At 43.0% G+C, this 26,590-nt stretch overlaps 2 protein-coding genes across 2 annotated transcripts; one reads left to right on the forward strand and one right to left on the reverse strand.

The window, feature by feature from the left end:
- On the forward strand, positions 1-4,884 carry ucmab (upper zone of growth plate and cartilage matrix associated b). Its single transcript, XM_062389298.1, has 5 exons — positions 1-256; positions 423-485; positions 580-675; positions 3,726-3,824; positions 3,920-4,884. The coding sequence occupies exons 1-5, from the start codon at positions 199-201 to the stop codon at positions 4,015-4,017; spliced, it is 414 nt and encodes a 137-aa protein (XP_062245282.1). The 5' UTR covers positions 1-198; the 3' UTR covers positions 4,018-4,884.
- Positions 4,885-5,276: 392 nt separating this feature from the next.
- Positions 5,277-25,745, reverse strand: camk1db (calcium/calmodulin-dependent protein kinase 1Db). The gene is made up of 11 exons (XM_062389296.1): positions 25,291-25,745; positions 15,362-15,493; positions 13,795-13,869; positions 12,608-12,746; positions 12,170-12,296; positions 11,865-11,940; positions 10,472-10,584; positions 9,783-9,861; positions 8,983-9,070; positions 8,452-8,614; positions 5,277-7,531 (listed from the first exon to the last, which is right to left on the reverse strand). The coding sequence occupies exons 1-11, from the start codon at positions 25,383-25,385 to the stop codon at positions 7,380-7,382; spliced, it is 1,239 nt and encodes a 412-aa protein (XP_062245280.1). The 5' UTR covers positions 25,386-25,745; the 3' UTR covers positions 5,277-7,379.
- Positions 25,746-26,590: the final 845 nt, after the last annotated feature.

The following is a 26,590-nucleotide window of genomic DNA, read 5'->3' on the forward strand; positions in this document are numbered from 1 at the left end:
ATTGAATCCTCAGCTGCTTCCAGTTTATTGGACTCATCGTCTTATCAGACCTGCTCGGTCGCTCCCTCCCTCCTCTGACAGGCTCTCAATCATCCTAAGGGATCCCTCCCTACCTCTCTCACACACATCTCACTCACCTCTCTCCCTCCTGGCGTCGTCCACATCCTGTACATCAACACTGGAGACCCGGAGCTAAAGATGTCCTGCACGTATGCAACCGTCCTGGCTCTCCTCGCCGTGCTCCTCGCACTCTCCTGTGAGTCTCATCCAGGAGAATGTTGGATTTGGGTTTTTGGCTTTGTGGACATGTGGATTTTTCCCCTTTAGGTTTAAACACACTTACAACAGCTGTTTATTGTCTTTATTTTTCATACACAAGAGCTCAGATTGTGTGTTTTTTCATGTTTTGCTCTCTGACCCAGTGTCTCTGGAGGCAGAGTCTGCAGCTGTGCCCAGCAGCACAAGCAGCACTACAGATCCACAAGGTGAAGAGCTGCATCAGCTGCACTGCTCCATCCCTTCATCCTCTCTCTGTCTTTATCCCTTCATGTTGTGAGCTGAACCTCCTCCTGCTTCCAGGTCCGCTGAAGAGGATTTTCATGAAGGAGGCCGATGCCTCAAACTTCTTCAGGAGACGCAGCAGACGGGGAGCGAAGTCCCAGGATGAGATTAACGGTGAGTTTAATTCAGGTTGTATATGGCCGGCCAAGATGAGTGTGTGTGTGTGTGTGTGCTTGTGGTCATCGGTACTTCATTATATAAGTACACATTTTGGCAACAGATGTACATATTTCCACACTGCTATTTGCCAGAATGAACATCATCATGTTGTACTATCCAAATAATGTTATCAATGATGACTCACAATAAATCATTTATCCTAGTTAATCATTCAGTTTAAAAATTATTATTATGATTGAAAAACTGAATATGACTTTCTGAAATTGAATTGAAATTCTTTGGATTTCTTACAGTCAAAGTTTTTGATTCAACACACCTGTCTTTAAAATGTTATGCTGCACAAGACGTTTGTTTTACCTCTTAAAACAAAGAAATCTGCAGAAGAGCTTTAAGAAATCGTATGTTTCGCCTGCTTTTCTCTAATATTGTTTGATTTATTGTAATGTTAATAGACATTTTAACAGCTTGGTCAGTCACAACAGATACAAGTTAGTTTGGCACATTTAAAGTGGCTTAGATCAACATGAACTGTGCCTATACAAAATTCATACATCAAATAAAATCCAGTGTTCCTCGTAAATGTTTGCATACGAGCAGACTGCTGTACAAGTATCAACATAATTCCTAACTGGAGGACACTTTTAATGTCCTTTTAAGGAATTTTCTTGCGCAGTGGATTCTTAAATAAGGCCGAAAGAAAGTTCAGATTTTTAATTTCTTAATAGAACTGGTATAGAACAGGTGGCATCGGATATTATGACCCCAGTGATGGATTTATCTCTTCCTTTATTAAATCTTAAATTACCTGCTCAGTAATAAATTCAAAAACTTGTTAAAACACAAATGTTTTGTAGTCTGAACAGATTTAATGTGGACTAAATGTTTGTCGGTGGCGTCCAGCAGCTGTTTTCGAATGATCGCACCAGAGACCACCTCCAACCTGTCTGAGCTCGGCCTCCTCCTCTGCAGGAGCAGGAGCCACAGGGCAGCATGGAGCTCTCTCTATCTCACACATGCACACACACACACATACACACACACACATACACAGGAATAGATTTGTCAATATTTTCCTAAAAAGTTATGTGAAAATTCACATGCTGCACAGTGTTTGACATTCTCAGGGGGTTTAAAAGCTCTGTTATGTACAGTTCTACCAACAGAAAGGTGAGAGAACACACACACAAACACACATACACACTCACACACACACACACACACACACACACACACATCTTTGCACTTCTAGCTTAGTGAGGACACTCATTGGCATAATACATTCCCGAGCCCCTTACCCTGACCTTAACCAACCAAACTATTTTTGTTTATAATTGTAACCCTTACCCTAACCCTGAAACCAAGTCTTAACCTGGTCAAACTGTCCTCACTCTGTAGGTACTATGCTTAAAATGGCCCTCACAAAGATAGAAGTACAGGAACTTGACACACTGCCTCTCTGAATTGGAGTTGTGCAACAGGCTGTGGGGTTGTGTGCAGCAACAACAACAAGAAACTTTGTGCCGTTAAAGGAGAAACAAATGAACACAAAGCAGAGAACACGGTGGCGGATGAGTGAGTGGGTGAGCATTTGGAATGTGCCGACACACAGGCGGAGAGGGGTCAGAGAGACACCGAGTAAAAAAGTGAGAGAAATAAACTGCGTTCACTCTCCTGCTGCCTAATGACACAAAAGCCCAACAACACTCCTGCAGGTAAATGCAATTTGGAAAAGAAAGTATTTGATGTATGTATTATCTATTTCAGTAGGTAGATAGATAGTTGGTGGGTGACATAAATAATATTTAATATAATTTCTTCTGCAAGTGAATAGTCTTTAGCAATCAATCTGTAAACCTGAGACTTTATAATCTGTGTGCGACCAAGTGGCTGGAATTCCCAAGATGAGCTCAATCACAGACTTGTCTAGGGAACCTGGCTAAAGGTCAAAGGTCATCACCGGACTTTGGAAAAGGTTAGCGTTAGCGTGGCGATTTGGAACCTCTGCAATATCAGCCAATGGCTCTTTCTAATGTTACTGCAGTCAGCCTGTCATTTTCACTGACACTAGTGTGCCCTCACACGACATAACGACTACTTTAAACGCCCTGTGGTCTTCTTCTCGGTCCAGTCTCACTGCTCAGAGGTCACATGGCCGTCCACAGTCCTCAACCTCACTTCTCTTTATCTGTTTGAGACCTAAACCAGGTTTAATATACAAAAATACTACCAATGTTTGAGATGAAGAACAACATCTGCAAAATCCATGTCTGTGCAAAATGAATTCTGAATTATAGCTAATATTGGGCTTAAGCCGTCTGAGTTTAAGAAACCTGGTGGGTCCCTTCCAAAGAGACAGTCTTTTATTTTGCCTTGAAAACCGTGAACCTCTCCCTTAGCTTCGCTGTCTACCCACACAAATCTTTCTGGATGGAGGATGAAAAGATGAGACATGAGTCACTAGCCTCTCTCCTTCACTCGGGGATCCAGGTTTTGTTTGTCGGCCTTGGACACAATCACCGTCTATGAATCACAGCTTCAACACACATTAAAGCTGTGTGAAGTTCAGGGCTTTGTTTCTCCTCATTCACTGATTCAGGTGTGTGATGTTTTGTCATCGTCGTATTGGTTTCAGCGTGTGTGTCTCCACTTGTTGAATCAAAATTGTTGCAGTTTTATCAGTTGAGTCAAGGAGGTTACGTTTTTGATTTGCGTCAGCAGGATTACGCAAAAACTACGGAGATGATTTTCAGGGGATGGGTGGGGCAAGACCCAAAGAACAACTCATTAAGTTGTAGTGCAGATCCAGAATTAGTTTATTTTTCTAAATTATGCAATAAGTTTCTTTACATTTTCAAATACTTCAAAATAATTCACCTCTGATCTCTAGTCTGGTCTGTCTTAGGCAGCAAGTGGGCTGAAGTGACAATTAACTTCTGTATTACTTATAAGATGTGACAGGACATGACATGCCATGATATGATGTGACCTGATAAAATATGAAATGAAATGACATGATCTGATAGTTTCCTCCTCTGTGCTTGCAGCTGAGCAGCGGCTGGTTCTGGCTGCAGACGAGCGCAGAAGAGAGTTTCACGAGGAGCAGAGGAACGAGTTTGAGAACTACGCTGAGGAGGATAACGATGGTACGTGAACTCCTCACATCCGATGCACGCAGCCGAAGTTCAATCCAAGTATCGAGTCAATTCATCCAGGCAAAAAATCCTCTCTAATATTCCAGAGCAAGACGAGAGGACCAGAGAGAGCACCGAGCAGTGGAGGGAGTTTCACTACGACGGGATGCATCCTCCCCAAGAGTACAACCGTCACTCCGTCTGAGATACAGTGAGAGAGGAGAGATGTGATGCTGTGAGCTGGAAGGAACCCAAGACTGAGAAGAAACGTCTTGATCTACACAGCGATGCGTCTCACCACACACCCTGACAGCTGCACAGTAAAGACCTCACACACAGAATGAAATGTTTGAAATCCCTTTTTTTAATCCTTGTGTTGCTGATATTGGCTTTATGTCTTAGTTGTTAGGGCTCCCACTGACTTCACTGCTTATTGTATGAAATAAATAGCAACGATTCTTCTTCGAAACTTCTAAAAAAACAAACAAATGAGCATAAACTATTGAAGTGATAACCATTTTAAACCAAAGCAGCAATAGTTGTGCCTTTTTCAGGTCTTCAACTAACAATTATTTTTATTGTTGATTAACTAAGTGTTTATTTTATATATTCATGATTGATTGATGTGTTTTTGGTCTGGAAAATGTCAGAAGGCAGTGTGAAATAACTGTTTCGTAAATTCCAGGGTGAAGTCAATTTGAATTTCTTGTTTGGTCCAACAAACCGCCCCAAAAGCAAAGACAGTCCATTATTGTTGAGGCGACAAAGACAACCAGCAAATAGTCACTTCTCAGGAGTTGGAACCAGGGTATCTTTTGTTTTTTCGGCATTCCTGACTAAAGCAACCGAAGTGAAAAGAAACCCAATTAAACCTTTTCAGGATTATAATGGGGATGTGTTGCTAAGAACAGTAATGTCAACATCTACCACAGATATTCAGTAAATGCCCCATACCTATGAATCAAGGTGTTTTTACTGCAGCATGTTTAAAAAGAAATTCTCATACAATTACATTTAAATAATTATCTTAAACTTAAGCCTGATAAAACGTTAGGAAAGTATTTTGTTGTAGCTGTTTATAGTTAAAGGGTTTTTCAAAACCAACATTACTCACATATGTTTGTGACAAATTTACGTACTTTTAATGTAATAAGATAAAAATAACAACATTTGAGTCTATAAACAGGTCGGCAAAAAAACTGCACTTCATTCCAGTGTCCGTTGACTTTGAAATTTGCAGGATAAATGTTTTTTAAGGAATAGATCAAATTTGTTTATTTTACTTAAATACAATCTTAGAGGTCTAATAATGCCACTGTCTATTAATACAAATATTTAATAGTCTATTAATTCTTTCCAGGTAGAGGTATATATATAATCTGTATTAAATAACAACTTCCAATACAATGGATGTGGTTATACATTAACTAACTTGATATTTACTCTATCAAAGAACCAATGACACATATGAATCAGCCTCTTTTTTTTAATACATGATCTCTACAACTCCACAGAACAATATATAATACATGCATACTGAGGGGCATTAAATGCACCATATGATGTTTTCTTTTGGTGTTATTCTTTTTTGAGAGGGAACACAAAATAATAAACACTCATGACCCAAGCAAACTGTGTGGTTGAGATTTGTATTTACACATTCACAATCCAACATTTTTTTTTAAATAAGTCAAGATGGCTTAGCCCTTGATATTGGGCATGTTCTGGTGTAGGGTTCCCCGTTCCCCGCGCCCCCCCTCGTTCGTATGAAAATACAGGATCCACAGAGAGAACCCAAAGACAGACCCCTTCTCTTTTCTGTGTGAACGAGGGCGAGAGAGACAGGGAGGGAGAGAGAGAGAGAGAGAGAGAGAGAGAGAGAGCAGGAGAACGAGTCTTTCTGCTAAATTCAACAGGCTGGTATGAAAGCACAGTGATTAAACAGAGAGAGAGAAAGTGACCTGTTTCCAGACCAAACACTTCATGAGCGGAAGCAGAGCACGATATCTTCACCACTCAACTGTACAATATACTGACCATGGGAGCAAATCTGATACATTTGCATTCATTTGTCATTTTCCTTTTTTCTTGTTTACTGCAGACATGAATTCACACTTCAAACACATTCTTATATCTGTAAATTAAGGTTTGTCGTGGGGCGTTCACCATTCAGTGTGATACATGATGTTCATATATTATTAATGATGGCTTTAATGGTCCTTTGTCAGCCTCAATGGCACATTAGAATAATATGCACAATTTGGAGTAATGATGGACTAAAGGAATGACAAAAATGTCCTCAACATAACAAGGGCAACAACAAAAAAGTGGGAAAACGGAAAAATCGGTTTATAAAGAAATAAATAAAAAATCAACTGAAAGAAAGAGAAACTGAATATACCCTCTTTTTTTTTTTACCCCAGACATGAATGTGAACACGGGAATGTTCTTTAAATCTGTAATTCAAGGTTTTCATCCATTCAGTGAGAGTTACATGATGCTCATATCAAACCCAGAGACAGTAACATGCAGGATTTGGAGGGTTTTTCCCTTCAGCTCTTTAACTTTCCTCCTCAGCAGCAGAGTCTGGTGTTTTGGACAGATTCATGTCGGAGCACATCCCTGAGAACTGCTCACAGAGCGACAACCCTTGGTCGCCCTCCTGTGGTCGAGGAGGTCTTCACAGTCACGTTAAAAAGAATCAATCAACCATAACAGTGATTACAAATAAGCAACTATCACATATCTTGTCTTTATCATTTAAAGCCATAACTTTTCAGTTCAGTTGAAGGTTTCTACATTTACACATTTTTCAAAGTGATATTTTTTTAGAAAAAATCGTAATGTAAGAAAATAAATAATCCGATGCATTTAGTGCAACGCAGCTGCACCCTCAGCGCTCACACCCCCTGACCACAACACATCACCCTGCTCGTTGTCCTCGTCCGCACACTTTAAAGCAAAGAGGTTACACACACCGTCACACAGTTGGAGGGTCATGACCCTGTGAGCCACTGGAGCAAATACCACAGCAAATGAACGCGCGGTCAAAAACGACGAGAAGTTCAGAGTGCAGATGATGTCACGATTACTTCACCACATCTTGAAGCTTATGTTTCACGTATCACTCCACAGTATAGTTCTAGGCAGGATATTTACACAAGGCATACAGAGGAGCGTCCAATCGCAAGACGCTCAGTCAGAAGGACAGCAGCTTCAGTGAAGAGTTTCCCTTTGGGTGGGGCACTGCACACCATCAGGTTGTTTGTCCCAGCATGATGCAGCCTGAACATGGCTTCCCTCAACAACTTCTGCTCAACTTTTCCCCCTCTGTACTTCGGGGTCTGTATGACAGTGGGAAGCCAGGCAGCGGGGTGCCGGGCTTACAGCCATGGTAAATGGAGCTGAAATGAACGCTCCTTAAATTCCTCCCGTGTTTGGCAGAAACAGGTGGGAGGCCGCGGGATGGGCAAACTGGGCGACGACATCGAATCACGAGGCCTGGGATGGTTTGATCCCGTCTCAAAGCTCCGTGGTCTCCCAGCTCACCTCCCGCGGAACCTGGCGTCATTTAGTCCCCGTGTTAATGACGGTAACGGTGGAGGGTCGGGGCCGTGACGGCTCGGCCACCACGGAGGGTTCCTCTCGCACAGGAGAGGGGACGTCCGAGTCCCGATTCTGCACTTTAACAGCAGATGGCAGAGGAGCTATTGGTGGACCTATGGGACAGAATATGTGCAACATAAGGAATTGTCACTAATTTAAGTTTGGTTCAAAAGTAGCAGAGATTCAAGTTAAAATGATGATTATTCTATATCTTTTATTATTTTCAACAAATCCAATTTGACTCAATTTGTTCCACTTCACTGGGCTTTACGCAGAACACTGGTTCCTACTGAAGATATTGATCTTTCAATAAAAATGTCACATGTACTTTTGTTTCGAAATAAACCAAACAATATGTCATTCCTGACATAGTAAATATTATACATGGTAGTGATGGGATCAGATCAGCTGCTACGCCTACTGACCCATGAGTATGCTGCAGATGTGACATACTACAGCATACACAACAGTTGTAACCTATGATTATAATCCTTTTAATTTGGCTTAAAAATAGATTTAAGATCAGTTAAATCTAGTAAGTAATTTAAATTATTAATTTATAAACAAATACGACTTTAAAAAGGTGAGAAACTGGTGGAGACTCCATTGCTACGTCTTCTAATTGCGCGTTTTGTTTGATCAAAGAGCCACAAGGTTTTTAATTACAACGATTTAAATAAATTGAAGCAGCAAAGTCTCGCTTTTGAAAAACTGAAACCAGCAAATGCTGATACATTTTCTGCTTATTTGTCAAGTAATAGTTTCCCCACTGAAGCACAGAGATACGGCGCTACTTAGAGAGCTTGATTTTTAAAAGCTCTTGTGTTAAACTACACTCTCACCAGAAGCACAAACATATGGCTCATCTCAAGCCCAGTTTAGTCTGTTGGACTGAAAATGACGCCTCAAGAGCTTTTCAAACAGTTGCCAGTGAGTTTAATGGAGACGGCAGCAGAGTGAACAGAGCTGAGCTGAGTGCCCTAACAAGTTGGACATGACCATATCTACAGAGAGCATCTGAGGCATCACTCACAGTCCTTCGGGGAGAGCGGGGCCCCGTCCACAGACTGGCTCTTGGCTGGAGCTCGGCTCTGGGGGTTGGCCTCAGAGCTGTTGCTGGAGACGCTGCTGCCAAAGCTGGTTCCCAGCTGCAGACGCCTCATGTGGCGGATCACGGACGTCGCATTAAAGGCTTGCTGTGAGGAGAGAGTGTAAACAGAAGAGTGGGACACCAAAGACAGATTCTTCTTCATGTATTTGCTACAAGGCCTCCCGGGGATGTGTGGAGAATTATGTCCAGACTTTCTCCAGAGGTTTCCGTTTAAACACGAACATCGCTAGAGGAGATTCTCTGCTAATCCGCCTTCACCAAAGAAAGTTAAATATAAATTCTGCTGATTTTGTTTACAGTATATCGACCCTTATCACTAGAATCTCTCTTGACATCTTCGCCTGTGTCTTTTTAGTTTGTGGCACCACTTTTTCATCCGGAGATATATGTTTTTTTTTTTTCAGTTTTAACATTTCTTGGGAAAAACCAAGAATGACCACATCGAGGACTCACCCTCCATTTGCTTTTGGCGAAGTTTTTCCGAATCTGTCGGCTGACAGATTCATGTATGTTCTTGCAGAGAGCTGTGCCTCCAGCAATCCTGAAAATGAAAGTCAAGTCCCTTTAGATCATGTACATAACAATTCACACAAACAAGCACGGCATTGCACAACTGATTCATATTTGTATGTGTTATATCCAAGGAATCCATCCTCATTCTGTTTTCCTATTTGCTCCCATCACTTATTTTAGCGAAATGTGTTTCTTCCGGAGCTCATTCACCGCATCAATTTCCCCCACATTCATCATAATATCTCTTTGTCAATGAAACCCATTCCGCTGCGAACACTTGTTACAGGTGTCACAAGCCACACATTTGGATCAGAGGGACCACCTGCCCAGCAGCCGAAAGACCCATTACTGTCTAACAGATGTATTCATATTGGCTGCTTCAGCCGGAGACAGCAGCCCACGCTGCTCACAGCTCGCTCTCATTACCTCCAGCTCGGGCCTGGAAAAACATCCTAATTGTTCATTAAAGCTTTTTACATTCTTTAAGGATCCTTCAGGACACCGGAAGGTAATTGGCAGCCATTCATTCAGCAGATTTCTCTCGGAGGGCTGCCGGTCGAGAGCAGAGGTGGGTTTCGTGGTTCGGAGCCATGGCGACAGATGACAGTGGGAGGACATGCTCTCTATGACAAATGCGCAAGCCTGGCAATCTGCGTCATCCTGCTGTTTAATTGCACCGGGACATGTGGTTCCCTGTGATTGTCTGGGCGGAGCGCAGTGTGTCGCGGTTGGTTACTCACCAGGGGTGCTCAAGGGCCTGGTCACACGTGAATCTCTTCTCTGGGTCCTTCTCCATTAGGAAGCTGATGAAGTCTTTGGCTATGAAAGCAATCGAAAAGGTCAAGAGCACATCCAGGAAGTTGTATACTGTGCAGATTGTAAAGCCTTGTGGTCTATAAAAAAGTGAACTTGACTTAAGAGGAAGCAGGAAATGCCATGTGTAACCTTATGAGCGATAGCAGATTTCCACAAGAATTTATAAACATAACCAAAAAAGCTAAAATAAATAAATGACCGGAAAAACTGAGATTCAAATGAATTACAAGAATAATCTTCTAAAAAAATCTGGTTTACTGTAAGATTGGCACTTATCTATAAATATATAGAAACAATTATAATTGCAGTCATTCTGCATTTAAGTAGTTCTTATCACACTGATGATTGAGCTTTACTTTCCTCCAGTAAATTTGGGTTTAATTAGTTATTTATCATTTATCTTTATATACAATCTATCTTCTTTGCTCAACACTGACACCACCTGCACGCTTATAGACTAATGTCCCTTATTTTTTGTATTGTTTAAGTCAGTTCATGGGCTCCAAAATAGAATGTGCTTCATTGAGTTTACAAGGAAACTGCAGAACCTGTGATTCAGGGTTGACACAATATATTTCAACATATTCAACACAAGCAGCCGGACGTAGCTCACCAGAGTCCGATATATCATCCCAGTACGGTGCGTCAAACTCGTAGTCTGCCTTGAGGATCTGCTCAAAGAGCTTGGAGTCGTTTTCGTCGTAGAAAGGGGGGTAACCACAAAGCCTGAGAACATGAAGCAGGGATGATTGCACAACAATAGGCTGTGTGAGCACCGTCATCCAGCTGGTGTTAGAAACTTTAACCCAAATCTAAAAGGATTTGCTGTGGGCCTTTAATCTCATTCACTGGCAGTTTGTTTTCATGCAGCATGCTACAGGAGATGGTTCAGAGGGATTACGGAGACTACATGGAGTCTAAGAGGGGAAGAAATAGGACAAAACACTCATTTTCATATGATATGGAAAAAAACGGGACATGCAAATTGCAGATATGCAACATAAATCCATAACACAACCCTCACCCTGTACATTTAAGTTGTCTCCAGATTATGAAACAGTATGAAATTATTACATAACCACCATCAGACAGAAGAACTATTTGCGGGGGCATCAGAATCTCTTCCACTACATGACATCCAAATTCATAATCCCAACAAGTGGAAAATGAGGCCTGGGATTTTCTTTTTGCAAACGTGAAGCATCACTTTATCTAATTATTTGAGTGGCTTTGTGTAACACTTTCCACTACACGCTTTATAGGTTGTGTAAAATCAAATGAGCAGCATAAATGATTCTCACTGATGTGTTGATGTGTTTCACAATTTTGGCCACGTTATCGTGAGACTCCAGAGAAGAGTTGGTCTGCTGCTGCGTCTGGACATCACCTTTTAACCCTTTGGTGATGTTCACTACTTTTAATTTAGGGCCTTCAAAACTTAAAAGAAATGATTTGTCCAGTTCTTTGATTCACGATCAAATAGTAAAAAAAATAAGAAAATGTAACTAAACATTTTTTAATAAAAAGCTGTATTTCAAATCCTCACAATAAAATTATCATCAGAATATATTGTTTGAATAAGTCAGCACAATATCAGACTTACCTAACCATTTTATACGAACAGAAAAAAATAACATGTGACGCTGGTTGTCAATCAAACTGCGATGTTGGTGTCACTAGATAGAGATAGATACATTTATACACTAAACAACAGGATTTAATACAAACCATGTGATTAAAAACCTACTTAGAATCAGTGTGTAGTATATGAGACTTGTTTGTTTTACAATTGTAATCTGGTTATCCACTTTGTGAGGTTCATCTATAACTTTAAATTCATGTACAGTTAGGACGCTTTTGATAAAGAGGTTTTTCATCTCAGTCAGCTTTCCCTGGTTGTTTCCGATCTGATTTAAGGTTTCCTTGTTTAAAATGTTCAAATACAGAATACATAATCAGGTAATTCCAGTTTTCTATGTATTTATGTTTTTAAATGAAGCACTTACAGAATATAAGCGATGACCCCAATGGACCAGCAGTCCACTGCTTTACTGTAGGGCTTCTGAGCCAAAACCTCAGGAGCTGGAACAAAGAAATATCGTTGTAAATGGTCAGAAACATGAATATTCATGCAGTGACCATTGCAATTCACCAGGACACAGAGGCTGGAGACAAACGTAAATGTTTGGTGCTTTGCCTGTGGCAGATGGTGGAGGTTAACCTGTGATTACTTGGATTAGGTCATGTTTAGTCAACTAATTATCTCAGAGCGAGTTTCCACCACAGTGAAGAGCTCAAAGTGCATCCTCACCCACGTATCCCGGAGTCCCGCAGGCGGTGGCCATCACGTCACCTGTTCCCTCCATCTTGGAGAGGCCAAAGTCACTGATCATGATCTTTGACTCATCATGAGGACTGAAGTACAGCAGGTTCTCAGGCTGAAGACAAAAAGAAAGAGTCTCACAGGCTTGTGGGTTTTTTTTCTGTGTGGATTAATTTCAGTCACCCAGACGGTATGATGCTAGACAGAGTGTGAAACAAAAGTTTTAAAGTTCATCCAGATGGCTTCATCACTTTTAATGAGGTTGAAAACCCCCTGACATTTAGCCCCTGTGGGTGATCCACATACAGTAGTTAGTGAATCACTCACACAGGTGACAGGGATTTCTCTTCTCTGTAGGATGTAAAGCATTTTGAAGTCCTCAACAACAAATGCAAGTGATTTTGTGATATTAAATACTGTTGATACCTTTAGGTCTCTGTGCACTATGCCCATAGAGTGTAGATAGTTGACCGCATCCAAAACCTGTCGGATGAGTCGACTGGCATCCATCTCTGTGTAGAAGCCCTTTTCCACAATGCGGTCAAACAGCTCACCTCCAGACACACTGCCAGCACACACACAAAACCAAGACCAGGTTTATAAAATGATAAAACCTATGAAGAAGTTGATTTATGTCGCTGTAATCAGAATCAGTTATAAAGAAGTGCTTTAGAAAAGTCAGGCAACTGACAAATGGAGGAAGTGGAGATGTGTTGTCCTTATTTATATACAGTCTATATATATATAATGCCTATGAGCTCCTGTAAACCACAATCACTTATTATATTATCACTTAAAATGAAAGTGTTTCCTCAAATGTTTTTTTTGTTTTGTGAAATGTGCTTTTGTTTTGACCCTCACCGCCACCATATTACCTGGATAGGGAAACTATCTTAGACGTAACTTGTGGAATTGGTTGTTATTGTTTTCATCCAGATGCTGATCAGAGGCTGTGACTAGTCTGGAAACTTTTAGAACAACAATAAGTGTGAGACGGATTCTTAGCTTAGTGACTCAAGTCATTATAATACCTGAGAGACACGACACAATTAGAGCTATGATATGTATTTTGCTGACTTGTTAAGTGAAAATGATGAAACCCAGAGAATGAGTTTGACTGTGTAATAGGGCTTTGCTATAACATCTGGAGCAAACAACATATGACGAAGGAAGAACACACTGCTAGCCAGTTCACCAGTTGCCCAGTCTGCAGTCTTTTCTTTCCAGCGTTTGTATTTGTCACTCTTAATGGATTACAATTATTTATTCCCGTTGCGTACTGTGATTAAGTTGCGTCAGGAAGATTTTTATTGTCAATGGTGAGCATTTGTTATTGTTATTATTGAGAGACCCCTAGTGGCTGAAGTAACATATTGTGCCTTTAATGTATTTATTCCCTAATGTAAAGTACTGGTCCAGCATTGTAATCATAATTAACTTCATTTGCTCCCTCTGTTTGTGTGTGTAATACGATTGATCTCCAGCCAATCATTGTATTCACTGAGACGTGCAGGTGAAGACAAAAATCCCTCGAGGACTTTACACGATGCATATGCAGGACAAATGGGAGACAAAGCGCTGAGCTACACAAAGAGGTGAGCTGATATACTTACAGCTGCATGATGAGGTACAAGTGGTTTGAGCTCTCGTAGATGTCCTCCAGAGCCACGATGTTCTCATGCTTTATCCTGGAGGAGGGAGGAGAAAACAAAAACGTTTGCTCTTGGCCTCCATTCGTTAAAGTAGGCACCTGATGAGGTGCAGCTAGCCGTTTCCTTTGTTAGAACCATGCCCTTCCACCTCAAACCCCTTGTTCCTTTGCTTCTTTTGTTCTCTGTGTATGTTTGTGGACGTGTGTCTTCTTGCTTGTCAAAAACAAATTAACCTGGCAAAGCTTATCATTCACCTAAAGGAGAAAATCTGAATTGTGTGATGGAGAGCAGGGTGGGGGTTTTTCTCGGAGGATGCTTATCAATGAGTCATGAGGTGGCAACCCCCCCCCAGTCAGCTGGGGCACCTAAAGGAGATAATGGGACGTGGATGTAAACGCTTGGAGTCTGTGTCCAGGCAACCAACATGTAAGGTTTAAGCTAAAGAAAAAAAGAAATAAATGAGCCTCTGCCAGGAGATGTGCAGATGACAGATGGGCAGGTGGCTGACAAAGAATGGGTGTGTGTGTGTGGGGGGGGGGGTGGTAGTGTAGGCAGGAAGTGGTGGGGAGCGTCTCAGTGTTCACAACTTCCTCCCGGTCGCAGGAGAGAGAGAGAGAGAGAGAGAGAGAGAGAGAGACGGGAAAAAGGAAGAAGTCAGAGGATAGCAACTGTAGCCAGGCAACTACACCCAACAACTGGCGTGCTCACTTCAGGAGTGACTGATAACTGAGCTCCTCGGTGGAATTACAGAATCAATTCCACAGGACAGTGTCGCCTACTGTCAATGCAATCCTGTCATGCCCCGTGTAGGTGTGTGTGAGAGTGTGAGTGTAAAGACCCAAAATGGTGGATAGATGAGACTCGATAAGGACGTCAATCAAGCCTGACTGTTGAAAAAGGCGTTTCAAAACGATCTCAGTCATTTCGAATCCCCGTCCACACTGACGCTCCTGAAAACACTCATGGACACTGGGAACGTGCAAGCCAATGTACACAAGAAGAATTTGGTTGTTGTTTGCAGATTATTCGAATAATAGCTAGTCTCCTACGCATGTTACAGCTGTTAGCACACACAGCAGGGTCAGCAACTTTAGCAATTAGTTATCCATGTTGTGTTCTACACCGGTAGCTGGGGCAACACCCTTTTTTCCCGGAGAGGGGGTCATGTGATAGGAGCTTGATGAATCCCAATCAGCAAGTGGTTGTGAGTGTCTACGTCAGCGTTTCTAAACATCTGAGTTTCCGCTCGTCCAGACAGAAAAAATACGGCCCCAGAGAACAGAAACCCCTGAAACAGGAACAGCAGCGTTTCTCCAAACTTCTCAATTTTAGCAGCTCTAAAACTCTGGAGTAGAGTGGATGGGCTTTCAAATGAAAACGGAGCAGTTTGGATGTAGCCTGAGTGGCATCTGCGTCTCATCTCAGAGAGCAGACCGACACACACACGCTTTACCCCCCAAGAGGAAGCACACAAAGTGGTGTTCCTCTCCTGCAAACTCCCCCACAGGCTCAGTCAGGCGGCACCTACTTCCTCAGCACGGCGATTTCATTTTCGATGCTCGTCTCCTTCCCCTTCAGTGCTTTTTTGGGGATGCACTTGATCGCCACCATCTTTCCCGTGGTCTTCTCCCGGGCCATCACCACTTCTGAAAACGCGCCCCTGCGGGAGAGACAGAGGAGAGTTAGTCCTCCTTCACATGCGCTGGGGCAATATTGACACAGAAAAAAAACTATCGTGGGGGAGTACATACAGGGCACTCAGAGGCAGACAGGCCAGAGTACACAAACAGCATATTGTGGATATTTACTAAGGACTGGCTAAAGTCCCTGACTAAAGCCAACCGCACTGGCTTACACTCGGTGCTGGTGTGCGGCCGAAAGCATGGCAAACACTTTTAAAACACCCATTTAGATCGGCAGATAGCGTGTCCGCCTCGGCCATCTGTCCCCATACGCGAGAGCCCTAAAAACAAATACTGAATTAAGGGAATATTTGCTTGAGCAATCTGTATCTGTTGCTATGATACCACATTGAGTCCACCTTAAATCTTGCTGAGCATGCAGCATGATTGCTTCCCCCCCACTTCTTGTTTTCGCTACACATCTTCCAAAAAAGATGGTTTGAGGTGAAGATCTTGAAAGAGGATGGTTTTTTGAGTCACGCAGGGTCACGGTTACTGGACCAGAACAGGTCATACGATCTAAAATAATAAAATAATCCCGGATTATTACTGATGAACTGATGGCTCCGCGGTGAAGGCTCAGCTAAATGTGTCTGGACAAGAAAATAAAACGTTATCCGAGATAGAGTTTTAGATTTTCTTGACTGGCTCTTAAGCTCATAAAACCATGAGTGATTTATTCGTCTTAATTATTATATTTGTTTGTTGTCTCCATGTTTTTTTTTTAACACAAACTGAGCTGCTCAAAAACTTTTACTTTGACATGAGCAACTGGGTCTTGCAATAAACTTCTATTCCCAATAATTTTATTATCTATTTAGAGCTCTCTTGTTAATGTTTATGTAAATAAAAGGATGAGCCCACAGAACAAAAACATGTCCAACATTAAAAACATTTTAAACAGATAAACTATCTGTGGATGCTTGAGGACACAGACGTGGCACAGAAAGACATGGATCAGGATGTGTAAATGCTTCATTTGCTTTAGTTTTGCTAATCTGCTCTCAGTGAGCCATGAATGTTCATGTTTGCTGATTGTAATTGAGCTGTTTATGATGAAAGCTGGAGTAGTGCAGCATTTCACCAAAAAAAAATTGATAAAATATGAAAAGAAAAGTGGAGGACTTTCCACCTTTCCGACCTGATTTGTTGTTAAAGCTGGGCCCTTTTCTCCCTGGCATATATTCAAATTTTATTTTTACATTTTTGACATTAAAACCTATAACAATATGAAAGCATACTGACTCCTGCAGTTATAAGTTGGAGCATCCCCAGTTTCACAAAAATAAAAGTGATGTGATAAACCCCTGAAGTGATTCACGAGACGAGCCAAACATCAGAAGGTCCATTATGTTCTTTCAGTTTCACCTGACGGGCTCTAAAGTCAGCACCTCTTGCTTCGCTAAATCCTAATGTGGCCATCCAATCCACGCTAATCCCTCACTCCACCATCACACGACACAGGGGGGGAGGGTCAGTCAGAGCCACAACACACAGACACACAGACACACAGACACACACTACCTGGTCACAAAGCCCAGCCCCAGGTGTGATGAGGGGGAAGATGTTACAGCAGACAAAGAGAACTGAAAGGGGCTTGGAGCAAACGCCCTTCTGAGTTTGACCTCGCTCTGACATTTGGGACAATATGTTAACTCAAGGGCTCATGTGAAGGAGATGGTGCACTGCTCTCTGTGTCTGTAACAACACATACACACACACTGACACAGACACACACTGCAGCTGCTGCCTTGGGGACAATGAGCATCATTTCTATTCAGTGCATGCTACCGACTTCTACAGCCGGGTGGACGTTGTAGAGCAAAATTCCACCACCAGCAAGTGAGCTCTCACGCACGTTTTTATTTTCAGAGCACGCCCTCTCCTCTCTGCAGCAGGAGACCCACACACAGCCAAAAAACCACAGGAAACCTGCAAACTAACAGGGAGCATGGTTCGAGCACCATTTCGGTCCCCGTGTTCACCACATTGGCAAGCAGCAGCAGCCTCATTTCCTGTGAATGACAGCATGACAGAAACCGTGCGTGTGACTTCCCTCGCTCTCCCCCTGCACTCGGCTCGACAACAACGCTGCTGCTGCGAGCTCTCACTCTATCAATTCACAATTCACAGAAGAGAAAGAGGTGCGATGTCTGGTGGAGACATGCATATGGTGACGCTGCCGCCCACACGCGCTGTATCTGCACACGCATTCACACACACAAAAGCCATGGTGACACATCCACCACCATCGCACCTCGCTCCAGAGCTGAAATGATTAGTGCATCTAAAGAACAGAAATTCATCAGCAATTGCTTTGATAAATAATTAATCCTCTCTGTTGTTCCTGAGCCACGACACCGAGCATTCGCTGGTTCCAGTATTTTAATTCATATCATTTTGGGTTTTCTTTTTCATAGTTTTTATGCTTTTATTTGTTTAGAGTTTGTATTTCTGCTCAGGCTGAATACATCATTACTGGCTCTAAGTTCTATTATTGCATAGAATGACTGATAATCAAAAAATATGATTTGTAGATTATTTGAAAAATGTACTTTCCCTTTCTTTCTCATTTTGAGATAGAGCCTTATTCAACATTTTCATAAATTTCTCCGAACATATTTCATTGCTCTTAATGAAAGAAAAAAAGAGACATGTTTAGCAGACTGATATCTATGAGTGTGTGCACTTGTGGTTCAGAACCCAATTGAAATCTGTATCTAGTGAATTTAAATGTGGTGTCATTGGGGACTGTGTGCCAGAACTGTAAAAATGAAAAAAAAAAAGATTCTTGTATCCATTTCTTAATCTACATCCACCACAAAATGAAACAGGTTCTACCCAGAAACCGTTCGCATCCTTCTTCCGAGTTTGGGTGAAATCTGTTTAGCTGTTTTTGCATAATCATGTTTACAAGCCAATGAACAGAGGTGAAAACATGACCTCCTTAGAGGTAACAACCTATCTGACTTCTGGCTCACCCACTCCATCTCCACACTAATCCCTGATGTGATCTGGGGGAGCGCTAAGTAATGACAGAAGGCTCCACCTGTATTGATGCACGTCTCATTCTCCTATGTAAGATGAAGATGACTGAATGGCTGCAAAAGATGTTTCCAGTGTCACAGGCTGCACCAAGGATTCAGCCTACTGACTCATGCTGCTGAATAATGACAAAAGCTGGACGGTCGTGATGGTGTTCTTCCACAGAGCTCCTGGATGAGCTGTGTGTGTCGCTCTGCCGTCACACAGCAGCACCACGCTGTGTGTGTGCGTGTGTGTGTGTGTGTGTGTGTGTGAGCCAAACGGGCTGACTCATGTGAGAACGTGGGCTGATGTCTTTGTGAAAACAGCCAGTGATGCTGCAGATGCAAGAGTGTGGAGCCTCGTGTTGAACAATCCTCCAGGAAACTTTTCAGGCTTTGACCTCAGCTGGTCCCCACTGGAGGTTAAGGAAATGCGGGGTGCTCTCCATGGAGGAAGTGTGTTTTTTAGGGGGTGGGGGTGTCTGCGACTGAGGATGCCTTATTGACAATCCGCAGCGATGTGTGTATTGTGCTGCTGCTGAGTAATCACACTGAATCATCTTGTGTAAGATGAATTACAGCCGCTCATTACACAATGTATGGAGAGGAAAAGTGGGAATCCAGATGGAGCCGGTGCCGCTGTGACCTACAGTGGTCCGAGTCGCCCTTCAATGTGAAACATGATTTGATCAGTGTTTTGAAAAGATACAACATAATCTGATGCACGAAGACTGTGAATAATGTGAATACAGGCAGGTACTGGATGATTGGAATGACAAATCACACACTTTTGTACATGTCGGCTGAGATTCATCACAAAGTTGTACTGGCAACAGTTTTTACAATTACACAAAACACTGTTTTTAAACAGGCGTACCATCAGCACCATCTGCTCAGCTGTGATAAACAACTCTGTCTACTCAGTTCTCTAAACTCCACTGTCAGCTGGACAAAATGTTTCCACGTTAACTCCAGTGTAACTCTCTTCAGGCACATCTGGAAAATACTTATTCAAGTGCAATGGTGGCTTTGCTCCTTCGGTTTACTATTGGGTTTCTCTGGGTTCTAAAGAATCATTACTAGAGTGGACAAACTGTTTAGATCCTTCAGTTAAGCTGGACATTTAAGTAAAGCTCCAGTGTAACCTCGGTGATACAGGATTATTGAAGAAAATTCTAATATCCAATAGCATTGTTGTTAAAACCTCTCTGGTGGAAAATCAACATCAAGTAACTATGACAATATTATCTCTATCTTTTTCTATCCTGCTATAGCTGTTTCTCATGGGTTTACATGCAGTACCAATATACCTACAATAAGCTAATTTTTTATCAGTATCGATACATAGGCCAATCCTTACTCAAGTAAAGGTTGTGACTTTAAATCATTACAGAAAACTGAAGTCAAAAGTATCAAACGGTAAAAGTGCTAATGATGCAGACACAATGTTTTCTGTCTGTGTAATACTGGAATATTGTTGCTGGTGTGTTAACAATTAGCATGAAGAATTCATCATCATATTTTATAGTATTATCTGTTGATTTACCATGTTAAGCCTGGCTTCCTAATTGGTCATAAACCCTTCCTCAAATGTTAGAGGAAGGGACATGGACCAAACAGAAAATCTGAATAAATGATAAATATATATTCTCACATGATGTCTATCATTATTAAAAGTATTATAATTTCCAGTTAGTTTGGTTTTATAGTTATTTGATGCTAACACTGACACTGACTTATGATTGGTCGAGAGCCTGTATCCTCAACACCATGGATCCCCATCACCATCAGTGCTGCACAGACACAGGCTGCAAATGATATCAGAAGTAAAGACTTCCGTATCCAGGATATTTTTGCTTCAGTTCCAAAGACTGAAGCTGACAACCATTAAAACACACTCTTGACCTATGGCGGCTTTCCAGGATAGTGCACCTTTTGTTCACCTGACAGTGCATCAAACACAGAAAGACGGTCAGTTTACAGGCTGACATCAACCGTAAAAAAAAAAAAGAAAAAGGGACAGTGGAGGTGGATATTTGGCAGAAACCCATGGTAAGTCAGAGAGAGGCATTATGTTAATGAGGGTGATAACTGGCTCCTGTGCTTTGATACAGGACAGTCTAGTGCACTTCAACACTCAGAGTACAGCAGATTTCTCTCTGTAGGCATTCACACCGATGGGCATGAATACAAATGGGAACTCAGGAAATTACCACACACACACAATTATTTGACTTTCCGTCATTACAGTCATGTCCTCCCACAGTGAATGGAGCTGGAGGACAGTGGTGGTGCAAAGTGGTCGGTGTAGCATCTCCTTCAAAAGGGTGCAACCAAGGACTTCCACCATCCTTGTTGCCTAGCTGCCGTTTCCCCCGCTTCAGGCAACGTTCAAGGATCCCACCATTCACCGCAGTCTCCGCACAGGCTGTTTCAGAGGATGATCAATGCTCGAAGGAATGAGCAGATCTGACAAAGCTGACCCCGGCCTAGCCACATCCAGGGTCAGTTTAATATCAGATGTAGAGGCCTCTATTTTCATTCACATCAAACTCAGGAAAGGAAATGTACATCTTGGTTAGAAGAAATAAAGAACGATAAAGGTTGTAGCTGCAGTGGTTGAAAAGAAAGATGAATGAGTGAGCTCCAGCTCTGCTCTGCTTGGCTCGGAGCTGACAGAGACAACTTTGGCACTTTAATCTCAAAATGTGGGATTCTGTAAATACGTGGAAAAGCACTTAGACAGGATGCAATTAGACTGCATCGCTTTTAAGCTACTACATTTGAACAAATAAAGCACTGCTGTAATTTGTTCCTCTCAGTAGTGAAGTGTCTGACCCACACTGGATTTCGAGGCAGCGACGTTTTTGACCTCATGAGTACTTGGGGTGACACGTCTGTACAAGCAAAACTTGAGGGGTTCATATCATAACTGGTCTGTGTTTGAAACTATCACTTTTTTTTATATCTAGTGGGTTACTGCTTAACTTGATTCATTCGCTTTAAATCTAAATGTTTTTACTGCATTTATTCCTAAGGCTTTTACTGTGGCTCTTATGTTTGCTATTTTGTATTTTCTTGGTATCTTGTTAAAAAAAAATTCTGTACTTTATTTGAAATGAGGTCTCTATGTATGTACTAGTTAACAAAGGTTAAACATTATCTAAAGGCACTTTGCATATAAAACGGAAAAAAAAAAAAAAATATATATATATATATATATCAACCCAATCAATTATTGGTAAGGCTGTAATGGGTATTGAATTGGGAAAAGTTGGATTAATGAATCCTTAATCATCCATCAAGCTGTAACCTGAGACACACTTTACAACAACCACTGTTGGGAACCCCAACACTTTGCCTGTGAGGGCGCTTGTGGTCAGGTTACTTAATTTGCTTCAGAGCATCAGCAGCTTACGGGTCTGAAATTAGCAGCAGGGCGAGCGGCGGTGAGGAGGGAGGACTGGCTTCACTGCTGAAGATCTCATTAGCTTACAACATCTAAAGCCAGTAGAACACATGGCGGAGGAGTGAGGCCGAAGCATTACCGCCACCGCTGCTGGTGTTCAGCTCCCAAGCTCCTCTGATTATCTGCTCAGTCATCACGTTCACACACACACACAGAGATAGATACTGGCCTCTGGCTGCTGCTCAAATCCAACTCTTTGCTCTTTGCTGAATGTTCACAATAACGTGCATTTTGTTTTGTTTAAATCCACAAATTCAAATGTTTCAGAAAACAAAACATCATAGTTGATATAATAGAACCTCTGACTTTCTATTCATCCCTGATTTGTCAGCGTTGAGGTTTGTAGCAGTGTTGGGAAATGGAAAACGATCCAACAATAATACAGAATTATTAAGAGTGAGTTGTACTGACGGTATCAATAAACGATATCAGTCAATTAAGCTTAATGCAGCAGGAGGGTTGTAGGACCTGGAGCTAAACTGAACCATTTCAAACAGTTGGGTAGTTTACATCAATGCCATAAAATAACCTGAAAGTTTAGTGACTCAGAACTGTATCAGCAAAATAACTGAGGATTAAATCTGTTTGATAAATGGCGTAAAACATGTAATCACCCGTATACCGCTGCAATCTCTGAGCCAATCGCCCATCGCATGAAAATAAAGTAGCGTTTGTATGTGTGTGACTGGCCCGTTACCTGCGGGCAACCAAAGCCTGCTCAAACAGGATTGGTCAAACTAGAAACAGACACCCGCAAATACTGTCCCTCACCTCAAGCTTTGCTGATTCACAAACACAATCTGTATACAGAAGTGAAGACTTTTAAACTGTAGTGGAGCACAAGTGCACGTGAATATAAATGAAACTGAAAGCACAGTGTGCTTCTAAATGTACTTTCCAATGAAGCAATTAAACTAATTTCTTTAACTCAAGGCCTCTGCAGAGGGCCGGCCCCTGTTGGACACTGAGGGGAAACCCATCATGGAACCTACAGAGAGTTAGAGTGGGAGGAAGAGGAGGACAAGTGGGAGGAGGAGGAGGAGGGGGAGGATAATCTATCGCTCTTCCTCTGACCAACAGTCCTTCTTCATCCATTTTTAATCCTCAGGTAAAGCTGCTGAGTTGCTGGGATTTTCCTGCCGTGGCGACCTGTTGTGAAACACAGCGTGCAGCTACACGGAGCTCCCTCATTAAGACACACAGGAACTAGTAAATGGGACTTAGGTAGAGAAATCAGCACGAGAACACTGCTGTGCAATATCTAACATACGGGCCGAGCTGAGACTAACAGGGCCCCAGAGATGTGTTGTGCTGTGTCGTGGGCGAGGGATGCGTGTTCCTCCAACCTGGCCATTGTGTGTGGACACAGTAAATCACGATGATTCACTGCTGTTATTCAGAGGCTCCTCGCACATAAATGAAAGCCTTGGGGAAATCAGAAGAGCCTCCAGGTAGGAATGTCTGACTGTTTAGCAGAAACAGCTGAAGTGTCAAGTGCACTTCATGAATCACCAATCTGCCCGAGGACTTTATGATGCCGCTGCGGCTCAGGAAGAACAGGTCCATGGTCATGCTGAGCAAGGGTAGACTTTCACGTAATCAGGGGATGGGGAGGAAAGCCAAGAGGATGTTCAATATTCTAAATTTACTCAAGATAAGTTTGCATTTCTTACAACAGCGAGTATGTTTGAATGTTTGGGAAATACCTCTTTTACGGCTTAGCTATATCATAGTGACTAATGGAGGCCATTTTTGGCTCAGCTTGACATCAGATTCAGAGGCCAATTTAAAAAAAGGAAAAAAGACTTTACCCAGGGGAGACATGGGCCTCCCTCCCTAATCCCAAACAACACAAACATCACCACATTCAATTACTCTCAGTCTAGGGAGAAGGGACATGACATCAAGGGACGAAGACCAGAGGGGGGAAAAGAGAAACGCACATTGGATGTGTGATAGCACCAAGCAATCCATCACAAGTCTGAAAGCCTGAGAGCTTGACCATATCTAGACCGAGGGGGTCTTCTGTTCAGGGAACATTTGGAATCTCTTTCAGCAGCAAAGAAGACAAGACATGACCAAGGTTAAACCTGGTGCTAGTGCTGGGCCTGTGCCAAGGCTAGAGCCAAGACAGAGCCATGTCACGTCAATCATAACTCTATACAGCTCAGATTTCTTGACAACGCTACGTTTCAAGCACAACGTTGACAGTGGTGGACGACAGCTTCTCCTCGATTTGCACATTACTTGACGACCACAAAACAAGGAGACAATTAAGCCGTTTTCTGGAACTCTGGAGACCAGGGTCCGGACTTTCTCCAGAGGTTTCCTACACACATGCACAACTCAGTAGGAGATTCTTCACTCACACAGGCGTTGGAAACAGCAACAAAAAACACACACACTTGCTCACTGTGAGTCAAGCAGGGGACATGCTGCTGTGTTCTCACATCGGCCCCTCCGGAGTTTCTCTGGACTTTATGAGGACCGGAGAAACAGAGTGCAGTGCATGTCTGAAAGCAATTCATGTTTTGGATTGTGTTATTGGTCTTGTTGGTCATGATCAACAAGAGTTGATGCCAGAGCCGAACAAATTCTTCGGGCACTACTGTTCCTCGGTCGGGAAAACACAAATAACCAGTTGCAGATTAGTCACTGGCTCCAAACCAGCGTTGAACCTGCAGGGGACCAAACAAAAAACTGGAGTTCACCTCCTCTGAGGGCCAAGGCCGATGGAACAACTTTAACCACAGTGGTTCTTAAAAACTATAACCACAAGACAAATGAGACGGCGCTGGAGGACAGTTCTCATGACCACAGTTTTTAAATCCAAGATGAAGACACAACCCCAGACCCTTTGTTTCCTTGTTGGAATAAGAAGAGTCCCCACAGATGTTCCTTCAGAGCCGATTCCACCGTGTGTGCATGCAAACGAGCCCTGTTCTCTCTTTCACACGTGTTATGATGAACTGTGGAGGAGATGAATGGTTGCTTGTCTCTGTGTGGCTTCAGCGCTGATCTGCAGTATAGTTTTTTTTTCTTCTTTTTTCTAATGAACCTCGACTGCTGCATGATGTCCCCTCTTTGAACAATCAACCGGTGATGGTCCTGGCTGTGATTTTAAGTTTAAACAGGCCCAGTCTGTGTTTGGAGCCATGCTCGGTTACTTCTGCCCACATTCAACAGCTGTCTGTCTGTCAGTGAACCGTTCCCTTCCCGCTGATCGCTGCGGTGGGTTGGCATGTGTTGTCTGGTGCATTCAAAGTTCTGCGTTACTCACGTCCCGAGCACTTCCTTGAAGTCGAAGATGTTCTTGATATCGTCGACGTTCTTCTTCCAGGATCCATCGCCGCACTCGCCGTTCTCTCTCGCCATGGTGGTGGTGGTGGGGGGGGGGGGCTCGATCACCACAGTCCTCTCATCCAGAAATACAAAAGCCACGGGAGGAAGAGAAGTGGTGCGCTGGTGTATCTCCGCTCACAGACTTCCTGGCTCTTTGTCAGCCCGTGTCGCTTCCTCGGCCCCCTGCATGCAGCCCAGCCCGGGGAGGGGAGGGGGTCTGAGGGGTTATTTGACTAATCTGCCTGACGTAGCGGATCCCGAGCCTGTGCTTCCCCGCTGCTCAGATCACTGTGACAGGGAGGGGAAACACAGCCTCTCCTCTCTCCTCCTCCTCCTCCTCACCATCCACCGCCTCCTCCTCTTCCTAGCTCCTCCCGGCCGGGGTTCAGTCAGAGTCAAGCGGCTGCGCGGTGATCTGAGGTCGGGCTGCACCGTGGAGCCTCGGGGACGTCCCCGTGGTGGTTATAGCGATAAGAGGAGGAGGAGGATGCTGCGTGTGTGTGTGTGTATGTGTGTGCGCCTGTGCTTGTGTGACAGATGCATGGAGGACCCAAGGGTTCGCATTGCGCCAAATCACCGGTGTCAGGGTCTGTCTCAGCTCACATGCACGTTGACATGTTCACACCAGGTCTGGTTCAACGTGTTGTAAACAAACATGCGTTCATTTCAGGAGCGGCTCCTCGTACAGGCGACATAGACGGTTGCCTAGGGCGCAAAACACCGAGAGGGCGGCACAAGAGTCTGTTATATCATGACGTGACAGATTTAATGTAAAACAATATATTAACGTCACACCATCAACCTCTAACCCCGGGGACGCACCGGAGGTAAAAGTGTCGCGAAAAGCGGTCCGCCTCCTTTTCCTCGCCAATTTTAAATACTTGGGCTGTTCGCACCGGCAGCGTAGTGCGGAGAAGAACCGGAAAGCGCCGGCCACACACACACACAGACAAAGATTAAATCTCCTGTGGGGGGGGGGGCGGCGGCGGCGGCTACATGCTTGCGTAAGTCAGTCTTATCAATTCATTTCACCTGCGCAGAAGCCTACTGCGCACATCCTGCGCAGAAGCCTACTGCACACATCCTGCGCAGAAGCCCTTTGCGCAGGGCCTTTGCCTTTGCGCAGGAATTGGCGTGCAACTTTTTTTTATTTTTTTTATTTAAATTTAATTTTTTTATGTTTTTATATTTAATTAATACAAATTTAAACAGTGTAAGATATTTTGCATTACTAGGTG

This window comes from Platichthys flesus, chromosome 6, assembly GCF_949316205.1.
Source record: "Platichthys flesus chromosome 6, fPlaFle2.1, whole genome shotgun sequence".
In the NCBI taxonomy this organism is placed as follows: domain Eukaryota; kingdom Metazoa; phylum Chordata; class Actinopteri; order Pleuronectiformes; family Pleuronectidae; genus Platichthys; species Platichthys flesus.

Coding starts and splice junctions, on each gene's coding strand:
- camk1db (XM_062389296.1), bottom strand. CDS start 25,385: ATGGCGAGAGAGAACGGCGAGTGCGGCGATGGATCCTGGAAGAAGAAC. Junction 15,494..25,290: donor TTCAAGGAAGTGCTCGGGAC/GTGAGTAACGCA, acceptor TCTCTCCCGCAG/GGGCGCGTTTTCAGAAGTGG. Junction 13,870..15,361: donor GAAATCGCCGTGCTGAGGAA/GTAGGTGCCGCC, acceptor TCCCTCCTCCAG/GATAAAGCATGAGAACATCG.
- ucmab (XM_062389298.1), top strand. CDS start 199: ATGTCCTGCACGTATGCAACCGTCCTGGCTCTCCTCGCCGTGCTCCTC. Junction 486..579: donor CAGCACTACAGATCCACAAG/GTGAAGAGCTGC, acceptor TCCTGCTTCCAG/GTCCGCTGAAGAGGATTTTC. Junction 3,825..3,919: donor CGCTGAGGAGGATAACGATG/GTACGTGAACTC, acceptor CTAATATTCCAG/AGCAAGACGAGAGGACCAGA.